This window comes from Rissa tridactyla, chromosome 16 (genome assembly GCF_028500815.1).
Source record: "Rissa tridactyla isolate bRisTri1 chromosome 16, bRisTri1.patW.cur.20221130, whole genome shotgun sequence".
In the NCBI taxonomy this organism is placed as follows: Eukaryota; Metazoa; Chordata; class Aves; order Charadriiformes; family Laridae; genus Rissa; species Rissa tridactyla.
The window spans coordinates 8,386,303-8,399,619 of NC_071481.1; the positions used below are offsets into that span (position 1 = coordinate 8,386,303).

The 13,317-nt window shown below is 58.0% G+C and overlaps 1 protein-coding gene across 4 annotated transcripts; it reads right to left on the minus strand.

Moving 5' to 3' along the window:
* Positions 1 to 2,732: 2,732 nt before the first annotated feature.
* On the minus strand, positions 2,733 to 13,271 carry ECE1 (endothelin converting enzyme 1). Of its 4 annotated transcripts, none has more exons than XM_054222097.1 (18): positions 13,168 to 13,271; positions 12,585 to 12,671; positions 11,480 to 11,621; positions 10,091 to 10,303; positions 8,577 to 8,701; positions 8,056 to 8,268; positions 7,772 to 7,963; positions 7,136 to 7,278; positions 6,940 to 7,054; positions 6,606 to 6,716; positions 6,271 to 6,369; positions 6,071 to 6,148; positions 5,570 to 5,673; positions 5,252 to 5,362; positions 5,056 to 5,123; positions 4,787 to 4,977; positions 4,599 to 4,694; positions 2,733 to 4,306 (listed from the first exon to the last, which is right to left on the minus strand). In XM_054222097.1, exons 2-18 carry the CDS (start codon positions 12,669 to 12,671, stop codon positions 4,130 to 4,132), a joined length of 2,265 nt encoding a protein of 754 aa, XP_054078072.1. In that variant the 5' UTR covers positions 13,168 to 13,271; the 3' UTR covers positions 2,733 to 4,129. The 4 variants fall into 4 exon arrangements, with proteins under 4 accessions (XP_054078072.1, XP_054078073.1, XP_054078071.1 ...); XM_054222098.1 differs by having other exon boundaries at positions 13,078 to 13,205; XM_054222096.1 differs by lacking the exon at positions 13,168 to 13,271 and adding an exon at positions 12,757 to 13,146.
* Between the last annotated feature and the right edge of the window lie 46 nt (positions 13,272 to 13,317).

A 13,317-nucleotide genomic window follows, 5' to 3' on the forward strand; every position in this document is an offset into this window, starting at 1 on the left:
TTAATAATTTTTAGGGTGTGAGTAAAGCTGGGGGCGGGGAGTCAGTGCCCGGTGCCATTCCACCGACCGACTCCCGAGCGCGGCACTTCTCCTGGTACACCCCTCCGTGCGGAAGGAAATTCGTACCAAAAGCAAATTGACGTCTACGGCTCCCTCTGTTCTACAGAAATAGCTGCCTGTAAACACAGCTGCGAACGAGCCTCCCAGCTCCAGTATCTTTAGATATATCACTTCTTTTTGCCCATTTAGAAAGGAAAAAAGAAAAAAAGAACCCCATCATTTTCACCATATTGTCTGCTGAAGCTCCCAAGGCGTGCTAGCCATGCGAAGGAGCCAGGCTCCTGGCTCTGCCTTAAAGCTCCTCCAAAGTCTATGTCTCCCCCCAGCCCTCCTTTTACCATTTTTTTTTTTCCCCTAAGAGGAAAAAGCAGACGGGTCTCTCTTCCATACTCCCCACATAGGACAATTTGGCCGACAAACCCTGCAGATTTGGCGAGTCTGAGCAAGTGCCAGCTGGATTCGCGCCCTTCCTACCGCCTCTGGTTCCTCTCCGTTTCAGTTTTTCCTCCTGTTTTTCCTGCTGGCTTTATTAGCACCTGGGAACTGTAGTATCACCGCGGGCAGCTGGAGTTTACAGCGCCGAGCTCTTCTTTCGGAGCATCACCAGCTCTTTTTCCAGTCCCTCACGTACCTGGCACAGCAGAGGTGCTCACAAACACACGGCGAAAAGTGTAGTAGGAGGGTCAGAGGTGTTGGTGAACTTCGGAAAATAGAGGAAAGGATTGGGGTATTGCTGGAAAAGGGCTGCTTTCTTCCAGGAATTGTTTGAGGAAGCTTTTGGTCCGTTCACTGCCCTAAAACCTGACGGTCCCGATAGGTGACCCCAGGTGATATGTTGGGGGTGAGATCCTGCATAGAGGGGGCAAACTGGGAAGGGGAAGAGCAGTTCAGAAGGTGGGTTTCAGCCTCTCGCAGCCTCGAAGGCTGGCTTGGCCCCACCAAACCTGTGAAAAACCACCATTTCCAGCTCATTTTGGAAGCTCCAGCACTCTCTGGGCACCCTCTTTCACCCAGCACGGCATAGTAGTGCCTCCTTCTTTGCTTTTCCCTCCACTGATCCCCTTCCAACACCCTCCAGGCAAAAAAAAATAAAATAAAATAAAATAAAAAAAAACATTAAAAAACCCAAAACATCCCTGCTTGGAGCTTTCCCCATTCCTCCTGCCCGGGCTCAGCCCTCGGCAAACATCTCTGCCCTCCGGGGCACGACTGAGCGCAAAATAAAGCAAATACCACCCAGGATCAGGCAAGTCCACGCCAGGCACTGGCACGCGAGTGGGATGAGTCACCTCCTGCCTTCACCCGGCAGCTTCCCAGACCCGCAAACATCCACCGCCGGCTCCGAGCCCAGCATGGGGAGCCTTGACCGCGGCATACCCCTGCCCCGAATCAAGCTGATGCTCGCCCTTGAAATCCTTCCAGCCCCGAGGGTGTCCCCTCCACGGTGGCAGAGAGAGCGCCTGCCCAGTCCCTCACTGCGAGTAACCCCCGGAGAGCCAAAATATTTCCCTTTTGGATGGTTAAACCGCCTCTAACAGCATCCCACCTCCCCACGCGATGGGCTGTGCTCCCCTCCCTACTTTCACCCCAGCCCTGCTCTCCCCGTTTAATTCCTCTTTGCCTTGCACCCACGCTGCTCCTCTCTTTTCCTAGGAACGCAGGTATTTCACCCCATTTTAAACCCGCGGGGCCAAATCCAGGCCAAGACACCACTCCGGTAGCGTCGCTGATTCCTGCCAGCCCGGCAGCTGAGAGTTCAAGCAATGATTTTCTCGGCTCCACCGCCCTCTGCGGGTTTGCGCCACCATTTCCAGCCAGATCCCGGGGAAAAAACAAGGGCCAGTCTCCCAGCTCTGCAGGAAACCGAGGGCCTCGCGCCGAGGCGTGCAAGCAGAAAGCGTTTCGATTCAATCTGGGCGAGAAAACACAGTAAAAACAGCAAGAGGGAAATTTTACCGTCTATATTGATGCAACGCTCGCAGCCCCTGCGTGCTGCTGGCTCAGCCCTGCCCATCCCGGCAGCAAAAATGCTCTGTATTTCCAAGCGCTCGCTGCCGATGGGGCGAAACCAGGAGGCTGCAGCCCAAATCCAGTCCTTAATAACGAGCTGGGGCTAAATAGCAAACGAGCACCCAGCACATGGCTTGTTTTATGGCCACCAGCCCTCCCAGGTGCTCGGCTGGGAGCCCGCGGTCCAGGTCCTGCCTTGCATTTTTTCGGGCAAGCCTGAGGAAGCCACAGAGCATCCGTTTGGGAGCGAAACGTTGGCCTGCATTAGCGAGCTGGCAGCAGCCAGCCGGCATCACGGAGCTATAAATACGGCCGTTTGGAGAGCAACCCGCGCGGGGCTGAGCACAGCCCGGCCAGCCAAAAAACTCACCCGGGAGGAAGGAAAAGCATCCGGGAAAGACCTCCCTGCCGGGGAGATGTGTGGGGCCATGCCATACAAGTGGAAAGCAACCACCCACCAGCAGCGAGAGTGAGGTTTTGGGGCATAAAACCCTGGCTTTAGCCTCGGAGAGAGGCGGCCGATGCCAAGCACAGGCTGGGAAAAGCCTCCTCAGCTCACTTTTGTCAGCACAGGATGGACTCATCGCTGGGGACAGGGAGAAAGATACGGAGAGGGGACACAAGACTCTCCCTGCTGTCCGAAAGAACAAGAGGTGAGCAGCTCCAGACCCAGTAAAAAGTATTTATTTCAATTACGATAAGCCCACGTAGGGTGAAAAAATAGTTACAAAAAAAATCCTGCCCCATCCCTTCTTTTACATATAAATATTAAAAATCCCTCTACGTCTTTGCTTTCTGTCTAGAGCAAGAAGGTGCCCCACAAGACAACATGCAGCACCTGAGCTACTGTCAGTGGTTTCTTCTCAAAACCGCAAAAGGAGCATTAAAAAAAACCCTTAAAAAAAGCCCCTCGCCCCTGTCCTGGCCAGATCTTACAGCGGTGCCGAACCGGACACGGAAGGATGGAGGTTTGGGGCCGTGCGGTGGTTTCGGGGTTTGCAGTTTCCCGGGCCGTACGGCGGCGAGTGAAGCAGTGGTAGGAACTGCCTGCGCTTGTCCAGGGAAGCCTTTGGGCCGGGAAAAAGCGGCTGACATCTCTTCAGAGGCGACAGGAGGGAAAACCGGGTGCTCCATCCACAGCGTCACCGCCTCCGTGACATCTTTGGCATGTCAATTTGTCCCTTCGTGCTCCGGGATTAAAGCTAATCCCAGGAGCTGCAGCATCCCGGCAGAGCCTTTCTGTGACCCACAGCATCCTTCCAGCCCTGTCCCCAGGCCCGCTGTTCCCAATTTCCCCATCAGCATCCTCTGAGGACAGTCCCTCCTGGAGAAACCTGGGATCCGGGGCTGGCTACTCGCATCCGCAGCCCAGGCAGCCCCATCCAGCTTCCCCGGCCGAGGGACTGTCACCACAGGGTGCTGCACCTACAGCTGCACTGAGTAAAAAAAAAAAAATAAAAAAAAAATTAATAAATATATGAATCTTTTACTAAAAAAAGGCTTTTAAATGCATTTTCCCTGAAATTTTCCAGTGTATTCCACGACGCATGAACAAAAATATATATATTTCCCCTCCCCCCCACCAAAAAAAAAAATATATCTTAAAATATTTTCCATCCTCATGTGCGTATCTTTGGAGAGAGGAAGGTGCGTCAGGTGTATTTAGACACGCAGCCAAACGCACCGGCATCGTGGCATTCCCTTTATCGCCTCCGAAAAAGAGGCATTTTGCCGGGGGGGGGTGGGTCAGGCTGGAGCGCTGCGCGTGTAAATACAGGGCAGTGCCCACGGATGCACGTGCCTCGACACGTGGCCCGGTCATGGTGGGAAGGAAAAGACCGCCAAAATCGAAGTCCTTTCACAAACGAGCGAGAGGATGAGGAATTTTCACAGTGGATCGAACCTCGGACGACACCGGGGACGCGGGGCGCCGCTCCGGCTGAGAGCTGGGCAGTTTGTTGCACGGAGAAGTGGTTTGAGCCTCTCAAAAGGACCGGGGAAATCCAGCTGTCGGCAAGGACGAAGCAACCGGCAGCCGGTTCCCTCCAGTGCTCGCCCATCACCAGACTTCGCATTTCTTGGGGGGGTTCATGGGGGAGCCGAGGGGGCAGCCGAAATGCTCCGCGAACTCCCGGGAGTTGGAGACTGTGCCGATGACGCGGAAACGCGAGGGACTGTGGGGGTCGGTGATGAGCCCCTCGTGCGAGCTCTCCGGCGTGCGAACCGAACACCACACCTGCAAATGGAAGGCGAGAAGCACGAGTATGGTTGCCGGTAGCCGCAACCATAAGGCCCCACTCAGTGCCAAATCGGACCTCCCCGCTTGAGTGATGGGCACCTACACAGCTTGAGCTCCAGCTTTGTCTCACTGTTTAACCAGCACCACCCCGGTCTGGTTCTCCATCCACCACGCAGCATCTCTGGAGACCTCAGTTTTGCTGTCACACCCTCCCAACACCACTTGGCCATGCCTCCACCCCTCAAGAACCTGTGCGTCCGCCCTCCCTACCCACCACCGAGTGACCTACCTGGGCAAAGCCAACGAAGAAGAGCTGGTGGTTGGTGAGGCCGAGAGTTGGGAGGGTTTCCTCTTCCCCATTCTTTTTCAGCCAGTTTTGATATGCCTGGAGGCCAGGGAGCACAGTGGGCTCAGTGGACAACACTGATCCCACCACACCATGCCCCCCACCGCATCCCCCCAGCCCCGTGGCCCTACCCGGTAGGCAGCTTTGAGGCCACCGTTGTCAGCGATGTTCTCCCCGAGGGTGTGCTTGCCATTGATGGCCTCGCCGTTGATGGTGTAGTTGCCGTACTGCTCCACCATGCACGCTGTCTGCCGCTTGAAGGCCTCCACCGAGGAGTTCTTCCACCAGGGACGCAGGTTGCCGTCCTTGTCATATTCCCGCCCTGCCAAAAACACAGTGGGTCCTCCATCACCCCGCCAGCCAACCCTCCGGCAGCCCACCCGCCTGGGCCTGGCCATACCTTGGTCATCGAAGGCATGCGTCAACTCATGACCCACCACCACGCCAATCCCACCAAAATTCAGTGACCTGCGGGAGGGCGATGCTGAGATTTAGAGAGCAGCCGCTGCTCCCCACAGCCATGAAGTTTAGCCTCCAGTTTTGGGATGGGAGGAAATTTGGGAATCCTGTCCTCCCTGTTTTCCTTAGGCTCTTACTTGGGAGACGCCCGGGTGTAAAAAGGGGCCTGGAGGATGCCGGCAGGGAAGACGATCTCGTTCTTGGTGGGAGAGTAGTATGCGTTGACGGTCGGAGGCGTCATGCTCCACCTGCAGGGACACGGACACGGCCAACGTGGCAGCACAAAGCCAATGCTGATGTTTGCTCCAACACCATCCATTTATCATGGTGCAAAGCCATCAGCCCCAATTTAACTCCCCCAAACCAGCATGGCCTGGTGGACGACAAATCCCAGTGCTCCAGATATTGTGATATTCCCCACTGAGCACAACGGGGAAGTAGAGCAGAGGACTTACTGGTCCCGGTTGGGTGGTTTGCGAAGCTGGTCAGCGGTGACCCTGGCTGAGAAGTTGTAGAACTGCATGACGTTCTCGAAGTAGAGGTCAGACACAGCCTCGTACTGCAAAAGAGCAAGGCGTGAGCAGCGCACGGTGATCACCCGGCCCCGCTCCTCCCTCCATGGTCATATTTGAGCCTCCGGAGCCGGCTGAGTTACGGCCGCTCTCATTTCTCCTCCTCTCCAACATCTGCAGAGTCTCAGCGGAGCAATGAATCACCGTTATGGAAACCGGCTCCTCCTCTTCCCAGGCAGGGATCCCGAGAGCCACAGCCACCCCAGAACTGGCCCGCAGCTCTCCGGGAAGCCCCCAGAGAACGGCCAAGGACACCAGTGAGACCCTTCTGGAGGAAACCTAGGGCTTGAGGCTAACCCTGAGGCCGTGGTGATGGGCACACGTCCTGCATATGCCAGCAGAGGGGGGAATAGGGCACCCAGGGGATGTATCTGACCAACTCACATCATTAAAAACTTTATCCAGCTCCTTGGGGTCCATGATGAACTTGGGGTAGCCGATCATGTTGTAGATGGCATCTGCCTGGGGGGTGACAAGGACCAGAGTGCTTTTGGTGCCAGGGATGGAAGGATGAGCTTGCCCAGCTCCACCACCCCCCACCGTCACCCCCTCCTTCCCAGCGCTGCTCCTCCCCAGCTCCTCACCTTCTCTTTGGCTGATTTCCTCGTCTCTTCGTCCATCCATTGCAAGGTCTCCAGGCTTTCCTCAAAGGCTGTTTTAATCTCCGCGATCATTTCCTCTGCCTGGACAAAAAAAGGCGGAGCAACGTTAGCCCAGAGAGACGGCTTCCACCCCGGAGACTTCAAGGACCCTTCGCCCCGGTGGGGAGGAAGAGGCCGGGATGCCGAAATGGCATGCAGACGGGTGAAAAACCCAGTGAAAGGAGATGCACGGTGGACAAAAGGTGGGCAGAGAAACATTGGCTGCCCCAACTGTCCACCGTCGTGGTGGCTTGCACGCTGCTCGCGTGGGGACGTACCACCTGCTTGCTGTCCTCAGCGAAGGTGGCCTTGACGAACATGGCCCCCAGGGCGAAGCCCAGGTTGTTGTCCGTGTCGCTGATGCAAAATTTCCAGCGCGGGAGGCAGGTCTGCATGGGGAGAGAGGTGGTCGTCAGTGGCCAAAGTCCCGCACCTTCCCATCCCCTTGTCCCACTGGGAGATGGGGTCCGCATCCATCCCCCTGCACCGGAGCTGCCACCCCAAAACCTGCCCCACATCTCTAGTTTTTGGATGCGATGTGATGAGGACTTTGCTTAAAAAGCTGTCACCACTTTAACGGCGATGTGGGGGCAGTGGGGGGCTCCCCCTCACCTTCTTCGTCCCGTACATCACTTCCATGAATTTTTCCTCAGCATCCTGGAAGCGCTGGTCAAGGAAAGGGCTGGTTTTCCGCACCAGGTTCCAGATCATGTAGTTGTTGAGGAGACTGTGGCAAGAGGTGGTGAGCAGGCGGCAGGACGTGCCTGCCCTCCCTGGGCAGCCCTCCGTGCGGGCTGGGGGCTCTCACCATTTATCGGTGGCCAGGATGAGGTCGGAGACCTGCTCCAGGTACTCCTTGGCGTAGACCACGACGGGCTCCGACTCGTTGAGCTCCACGGGGTAGAAGACGGTGGAGAGGAAGGGCATCCAGTCCACGGCTGGCGCCAGCTCCTGCAAAAGCCACGCCGCTGCTACGGACCCAAAAGCCATCCAAGGGGGGGTGGCAGCCGCTTCCCGAGCTGGAAGCCGCTGCATCAGCCCCCGTTTGAGGGATTCAGCTGATTTTGCAGAGACCGCTTCCCATAACAGCGGCATCCTCCAAAGGTCGGAGGGGAGTAAACAATTTCCTCCCGCAAAGGAAAAGAAAGTGGGGCGGGCGTCAAAAATGTTGACATAAGCCATTAGGGCCCCTTCGGGGACACGGGGAGGTGACCGAGTTGACGTCCGCAGCCGGACCGCAGCCCTGAGGGTGGTCCAGAGAATGGGAGGAGCGGGTCAGGGTGGGATTTCCCCAAGGAGGGCATGGGCCAAGCTATTGCGCAAGAGCTTCCCAGACGGTGTCAGCCAGCGTTAGGCTTCCTCAGAGGAGCTGCGTCACCTCCACCCGTCCATCCCGCTTCCCAAACCACGGTGGAGCGGGGAGGCTCGCCAGCTCCATCCTTACCTTTAGGTCTCCGGCTGTCATTTTATGGTAGATGACCTCCTCGTCCCGGTGTTTCTCCTGCGGGATGGTGATGTTGGCCAACGCCGTCTCAAAATCCAAGATCTGCTGCATCTGCTGCCGCGTCGACTCCTCGTCGGTGCCGCCCAGGTACATCCCCAGCTGCACCATGTAGTTCAGGTACCCGGCGAGCACCTACATGGTGGGATGGGGGGGGGATCAGCATGGTGGGTGCCACCCACCCATGGCACCTCCCGGCAAAGCCAGATTTCCCCCGACAACCTGACCTTCTCGTTCTCCGTCTTGTTCAGGTAGTAATCCCGCGACGGCAGGCCTAGCCCCGACTGATCCACCTGGATGACGTTGCTGTTGGAGTTTTTGGAGTCGGCGCTGACGTAGACGGAGAAGAAGGGCGAGGTGCGGTAATGCGCTGTCACCTCCCGCAGCGTCGCGTTGAAGTTGTCCCCTGCGCAGGGACCCGTGATGTTCCAGCCGCCCAGCTGGGGAGAGACAGCAACCAGTTTTTGGGTAAGGAATGACCACCTGGAGCTGCTTAAATATCCCCCCAATGCCCACCCTGGGGGGAAACATCTTGCAATGGGTCTAAAAAGCTCAGGAGAGGCAAGACCTGCCTATAAACCTTACAAATCCCTTCCCCTCTCTGCCCGCCTGCCCTGAGGGATGCTCTTCCCCAGGAAGCACTGGGAATGGGGTCTGGAGGGGGCTGGGACTGCCCATAAAGGAGCTTTTTCCTCCCATTTCGCAGCCGCCCGGGGAAGGCAGCTTTGCTGCAAGGCAGGGGACAAACCTTTTGGATGAGGTCCATGAGCGGGGCGGCGCGCAGCTCCTCGATCTTGCTCTCGTTCATGCAGGCTTGGTAGTAACGCTGCGCCTTGCGCTCCGCCTCGCTCGACACGTTGGCCGTGGTGTTTTCTACGGGAGGTAGCCAGAGTGGCTCACAGGGGGTCCCCGAGGATGGACATCCATCCCCCATCCTGCCGATGCCTGCCAGAGCCCCCATCCTTCCAGCAGAGAAACATTCAGCCCCGTTTCGGGCAAAGCCAGGCTCCAAAAAGGCGCCGAGGATTGTCCCACCGGTCTCCTCTGTGACCCCAAGGGCATCCCGTGGCCCCCAGCCCTTCCTGGCCTCCTGCCTCCATCTCCTCTCCCACCCGCAGCGACTGCTCCGGCTCTTTGGAGCAGAAAGATAAAGAAAGAAAAAACAAAAAGCATTTTTCCAGCAGCTCTGATGTTCCCAGCATCATCCAGCCCCCTGCGCTGCCCTTGCCCCCGTGCTGGCGCTCTCCAGCTCTATATTATTTATTCCTGTGAGAAGGAACAATAAACCCATTTTTCTCCTCTGCCTCCAAAACCCAAAACCATCCTTTTATTTCTTTTTTCCCCTCACTCTAAAATTCTGCTTCCCCAGAGGTTTAGGGGTTTTTTTTGTTGTTGTTTTTTTTTTATTTTATTTTATTTTCCTCATGACACAGCTTGCACCTTTGGCTTCCCAGCTGTGTGGTTTTATTAACTAAAGGTCCCTCGGCTCCAAGGAATTCAAGGAAATGCCGAGCGCGACCGCTTGGACAGAGGCCCGGTCCCTTCTCCCGGTAAAACCAGCGCCAGATTTCTGCGGGAAGAGCCAGGGATGAAGCCGTTCCCGCGCCACCCCCCTTCTTCTGAAAGACAACACTCTCCCCAAACCTTCTCTTTTCAGATAATCAGCCCCGGCGCAGTGGAAAGTGCTGATAAGGAGCCAGTTGTTTGCTCAAAGCTTGAACAAACCGTCCCCGCCGGTTGCTCGGATAAGCCGCCCCAGTTCGGTGTTCGCACACAGAGGCTGAGCCCAGGATCCTCCCTCCGCCGGGGGAATTTTGGCCCCCCAAAAACCAGCCAGATCAGCAGCCAGCACCCCAAAAAGGCTGCTCACAGAGGCTGGAAGCTATAGCAGGAGGAAAAAAACATCTCCCTGGGGTGATATTGGGGTGCTACGGTCTCTGGATGCAGTCTGAGGTGCAAATCCTGAATTTCAGAGCTCCTGGGAATGCCGCCATGGGGTTTGTGGAGTCAAGGCCAGGACCCTTCCCCTGCTCGTCACCAAAGAGCCGCGTCAGCACGGCCAAAAATCCCACGGGCATCCAGGAGAGCAAACACAGCCAGGATCCACTTCCCAATGTCCTTGCAGCGCGCGCGTGTCACGGATCGGTTTGACACTGGGGGTTTAAGTCCAACCTTACATCCTCGCGGGCATGTTTCTGGCATCCCCTGGACCTAAAGGGACTCCTTGGCCCCGCGGGGGTCCCACCGCTCCCGCGTACTCACCCAGCAGATGCTTCATGATGGCCTGGTTGTGCTCCCAGAGGTTGTTGAAGGTGCCCCAGCGCGAGTGGCCATCGGGGAGGGGGTTGGCCTTGATCCAGCCCCCGCAGGCGTAGCTGAAAAAGTCCTCGCAGGGATTCACCGCCCGGTCCAGCGAGCTGAGGATGGAGCTGGTGACGGAGATGCAGGCTTCCGACAGGCACACGGCGGGTGACCCTGGGGGGTGGGAATGAGGGGTTCAGCTCCTCCGCCGCGGCGTGACGAGCTGCACCAGGGAGCATCCTGCCCCGCGACGAAGGATGTGGGCAAATATCCTATCTGGTGCCCGAGCATCCCACCCTGTGCCTTAACACTCTGCTCCAGGGCAACGATATCCAGGGGCAAGTAATATGAACCAGCACCCCATCCCCGAGCATCCTGCCCGAGCATCCCGTCCCAGGGCGAGGGATGCGGGTGAGCGTCTCATCCTGTGCCCAAGCGTCCTGTCCAGCGCCTGAGCATCCCATCCTGGGAAGGATCATGGAATCATAGAATTGCCAAGGTTGGAAGGGACTTTTCAGATCATCAAGTCCAACCATCAACCTAACTCTGACAAAAACCATCACTAAACCATATCGCTAAGCACCACGTCTGCGTGGCTTTTAAATCCCTCCAGGGATGGTGACTCAACCATTGCCCTGAGCAGCCTCTTCCGATGCTTGATAACCCTTTCAGCATAAAAATTTTTCCTAATATCTAATCTAAACCTCCCCTGGCACAACTTGAGGCCGTTTCCTCTTGTCCCCTCGCCTGTTCCTTGGGAGAAGAGCCCGACCTCCCCTGGCTACCCCTTCCTTTCAGGGAGTTCTAGAGAGCAAGAAGGTCTCCCCTCAGCCTCCTCTTCTCCAGGCTGAACACCCCCAGCTCCCTCAGCCGCTCCTCATGAGACTTGTGCTCCAAACCCCTCATCAGCTCTGTTGCCCTTCTCCGGACTCGCTCCAGCACCTCAAAATCTTTCTTGTAGTGAGGAAGGCTGTGGGCAAGCATCCCATCCTCTGCCCAAGCATCGAGTTCTGGGGTAAAGCATGAGACGCGCATCCCTTCCTGGGGCAAGGGATGCAGGCAAACACCCTGCCGCATGCCCGAGCATCCCACCCTGGGCTGAGGGATGCAGGCAAGCATCCTATCCCCTGCCTCAGCATCCTGCCCCATGGCAAGGGATGCAGGCAAACACCCTGTCTTGTGCCGACGCATCCCACCCCACACCTGAACATCCTGCCTGGTACCTCCGAATCCCACCCTGGGGCAAGGGAGGCGGGTGAGCATCCCGTCCTGGACCCAGGCATCCCATCCCAGCGAACCCACCCCCCCCAGGTCAAGGGCGTAGGACCCCTGCGCGGTGCGAGGACTTACGGGCTCTGTACTGGAAGATGAGACCCAGTAGACACGCGGCCAGCACGGTCCCCAGCACCCCCACCACCACCAGCAGCTGCTTCTCGGAGCGCGTCCGCTCAGCCCAGCACCCCGGGCTGCTCCTCGAGCCGCGGAAGTTCACCTGCGGGAAAAGCAGCGATGTTTCCCCACTGGCGGAAAAACCCACCCGTGCGTCCCCCATTTGACTCCCTGCAGCCCGCAGCACGAATTTGGCCCCCGGCGAGGGATCCGGCATGGCTGGGGCTGGGAAAGGCGGCAGCTGCCTTCCAGAAACCAGCCAGGAAGGGCGGCACAATGGCAGGAAAGGGAGCGGGGCGAGCGTTTCGGCAGGCTCACCTGCTACGCCGTGCCACCCGAATCCCTCCTCAAGCATGGCTGTATCCCCCCCCCGCCCCCCCCCGGTGGTCCCTGTCCCCACCGCCAGCGCTGGGAGAGGGTGGGGGCCACCACGGCATCGGGAAGTGCCGTAACAGGATACTCCCACTCAGCCGAAAAACATCCCCAGGAAACATCCCGATGTGACGGCGAGCGGAGATGGCCCCGACGGGGAAAGCGAAAAAACACAGCGGAGCCCTGATTTTTGGGGCGGTAAACACCATTTCGGGCAGAGGCCGATGGGGCTGGCAGCGGGGCCGGCACCGAGAGCGTCGCTCTGGCCCCAAATCTTCCCCGGCGAGGCCGGACGCTGGCAGCCGTGGGGTTTCTTCTCACCACCCGTGGTCCTTTTTAAGCCGCTTTCCCCGCTGCTCAGGGAGGAATTAACCTAATCCCCTTTTGTGCGGGGACAAAGCTCCCACCGTCGCGATAATTGCTCGCCCCGGCCATGCCAGGAAGGGGCTCGGCCGGCAAAAAAACTGGGTGCTGGGGCTTTGCAAAGAGGATCTGGTCCCGCAGGCTCCCCCGTCGCTGCTGCCGGGAGGGGAGCAAAGGGCAGCAGGAGCCAACACGGCTCTGCCCACGCCAGACTTTGCCCCGTGGAAAGGCTGGTCCCAGGCGGAAAAACCTTCTCCAACCTCCTTTGCTGCTTTCCAGGACCTAAAATCGCCTTTTTTTCCCCTCCGCTAAACCACACAAGAACCCCTACCTGGAAGCCGTTGGGGTACCCATCGCTTTCACTGATGGAGTCCAGGGGGTCTTCGTCGTCCAGCGTCGCCCGCTTGTAGGTCGACATCTGCGCGGGGAGAACGGCAAACAGAGGTGCTCAGGGGCTCGGGATCGACGAGGAGGAGGAAGGAGGGCGAGGAAGGGATACGCACCCCCTAAAGCCGCCTCCTCCTCCGGGGAGCTAAATCCCGAATGGCTCCGGGGTAGTAAAGCGCTAAACAAACACCGGAGGAAGGTTATGGAAAGCAACGCAGCCGGAGCCAAAAGCTGAGCAAAGCCCGAACCCGCCTCGCTTTCCCTCGGGGCCGCGTTGTGCAACCTCCCCTTCAGCCTGGAATAACGCCGGTTCCTCCTCCAATGGCTCCCGGCCCCGAAACGGGGTGCAGGTCCTCCCCTGTGCCGGGGAACCCCGGTGTGCCGGGGACCTGAGAAAGGCTGGTAGCGGAGAAAATGGCTTTTCACCCTGAAACTACCGGCTTGCTTGCGCTCCACGCCCCGTCTGCGAACCGTGCGCACCCCGAAACACCCCGTGGCTCCCTCTGAGCACCCAAAGGCGACGGCACCTTGAATTTCGGCTACTGACGGGCTCCCTCCCAGCTCCTTGTCCCCCGGGGCGTTATCTCACGCTGGTGCCCTGCTCTTATCTCATCCCCCAGCAGAAAAACAAGGGGAAACCTCACCGGTTGGCAGCTGGCCCTTATCGTGCCGCCGCC

Excerpts from the sequence above, each read along its gene's own strand:
- ECE1 (XM_054222097.1), bottom strand. The coding sequence starts at position 12,671 with ATGTCGACCTACAAGCGGGCGACGCTGGACGACGAAGACCCCCTGGAC. Across the intron at positions 8,702-10,090 it reads CATCATGAAGCATCTGCTGG|AAAACACCACGGCCAACGTG; the intron begins GTGAGTACGCGG and ends TACCTCCCGTAG. Across the intron at positions 6,370-6,605 it reads CTGAGGACAGCAAGCAGGTG|GCAGAGGAAATGATCGCGGA; the intron begins GTACGTCCCCAC and ends TTTTTTGTCCAG.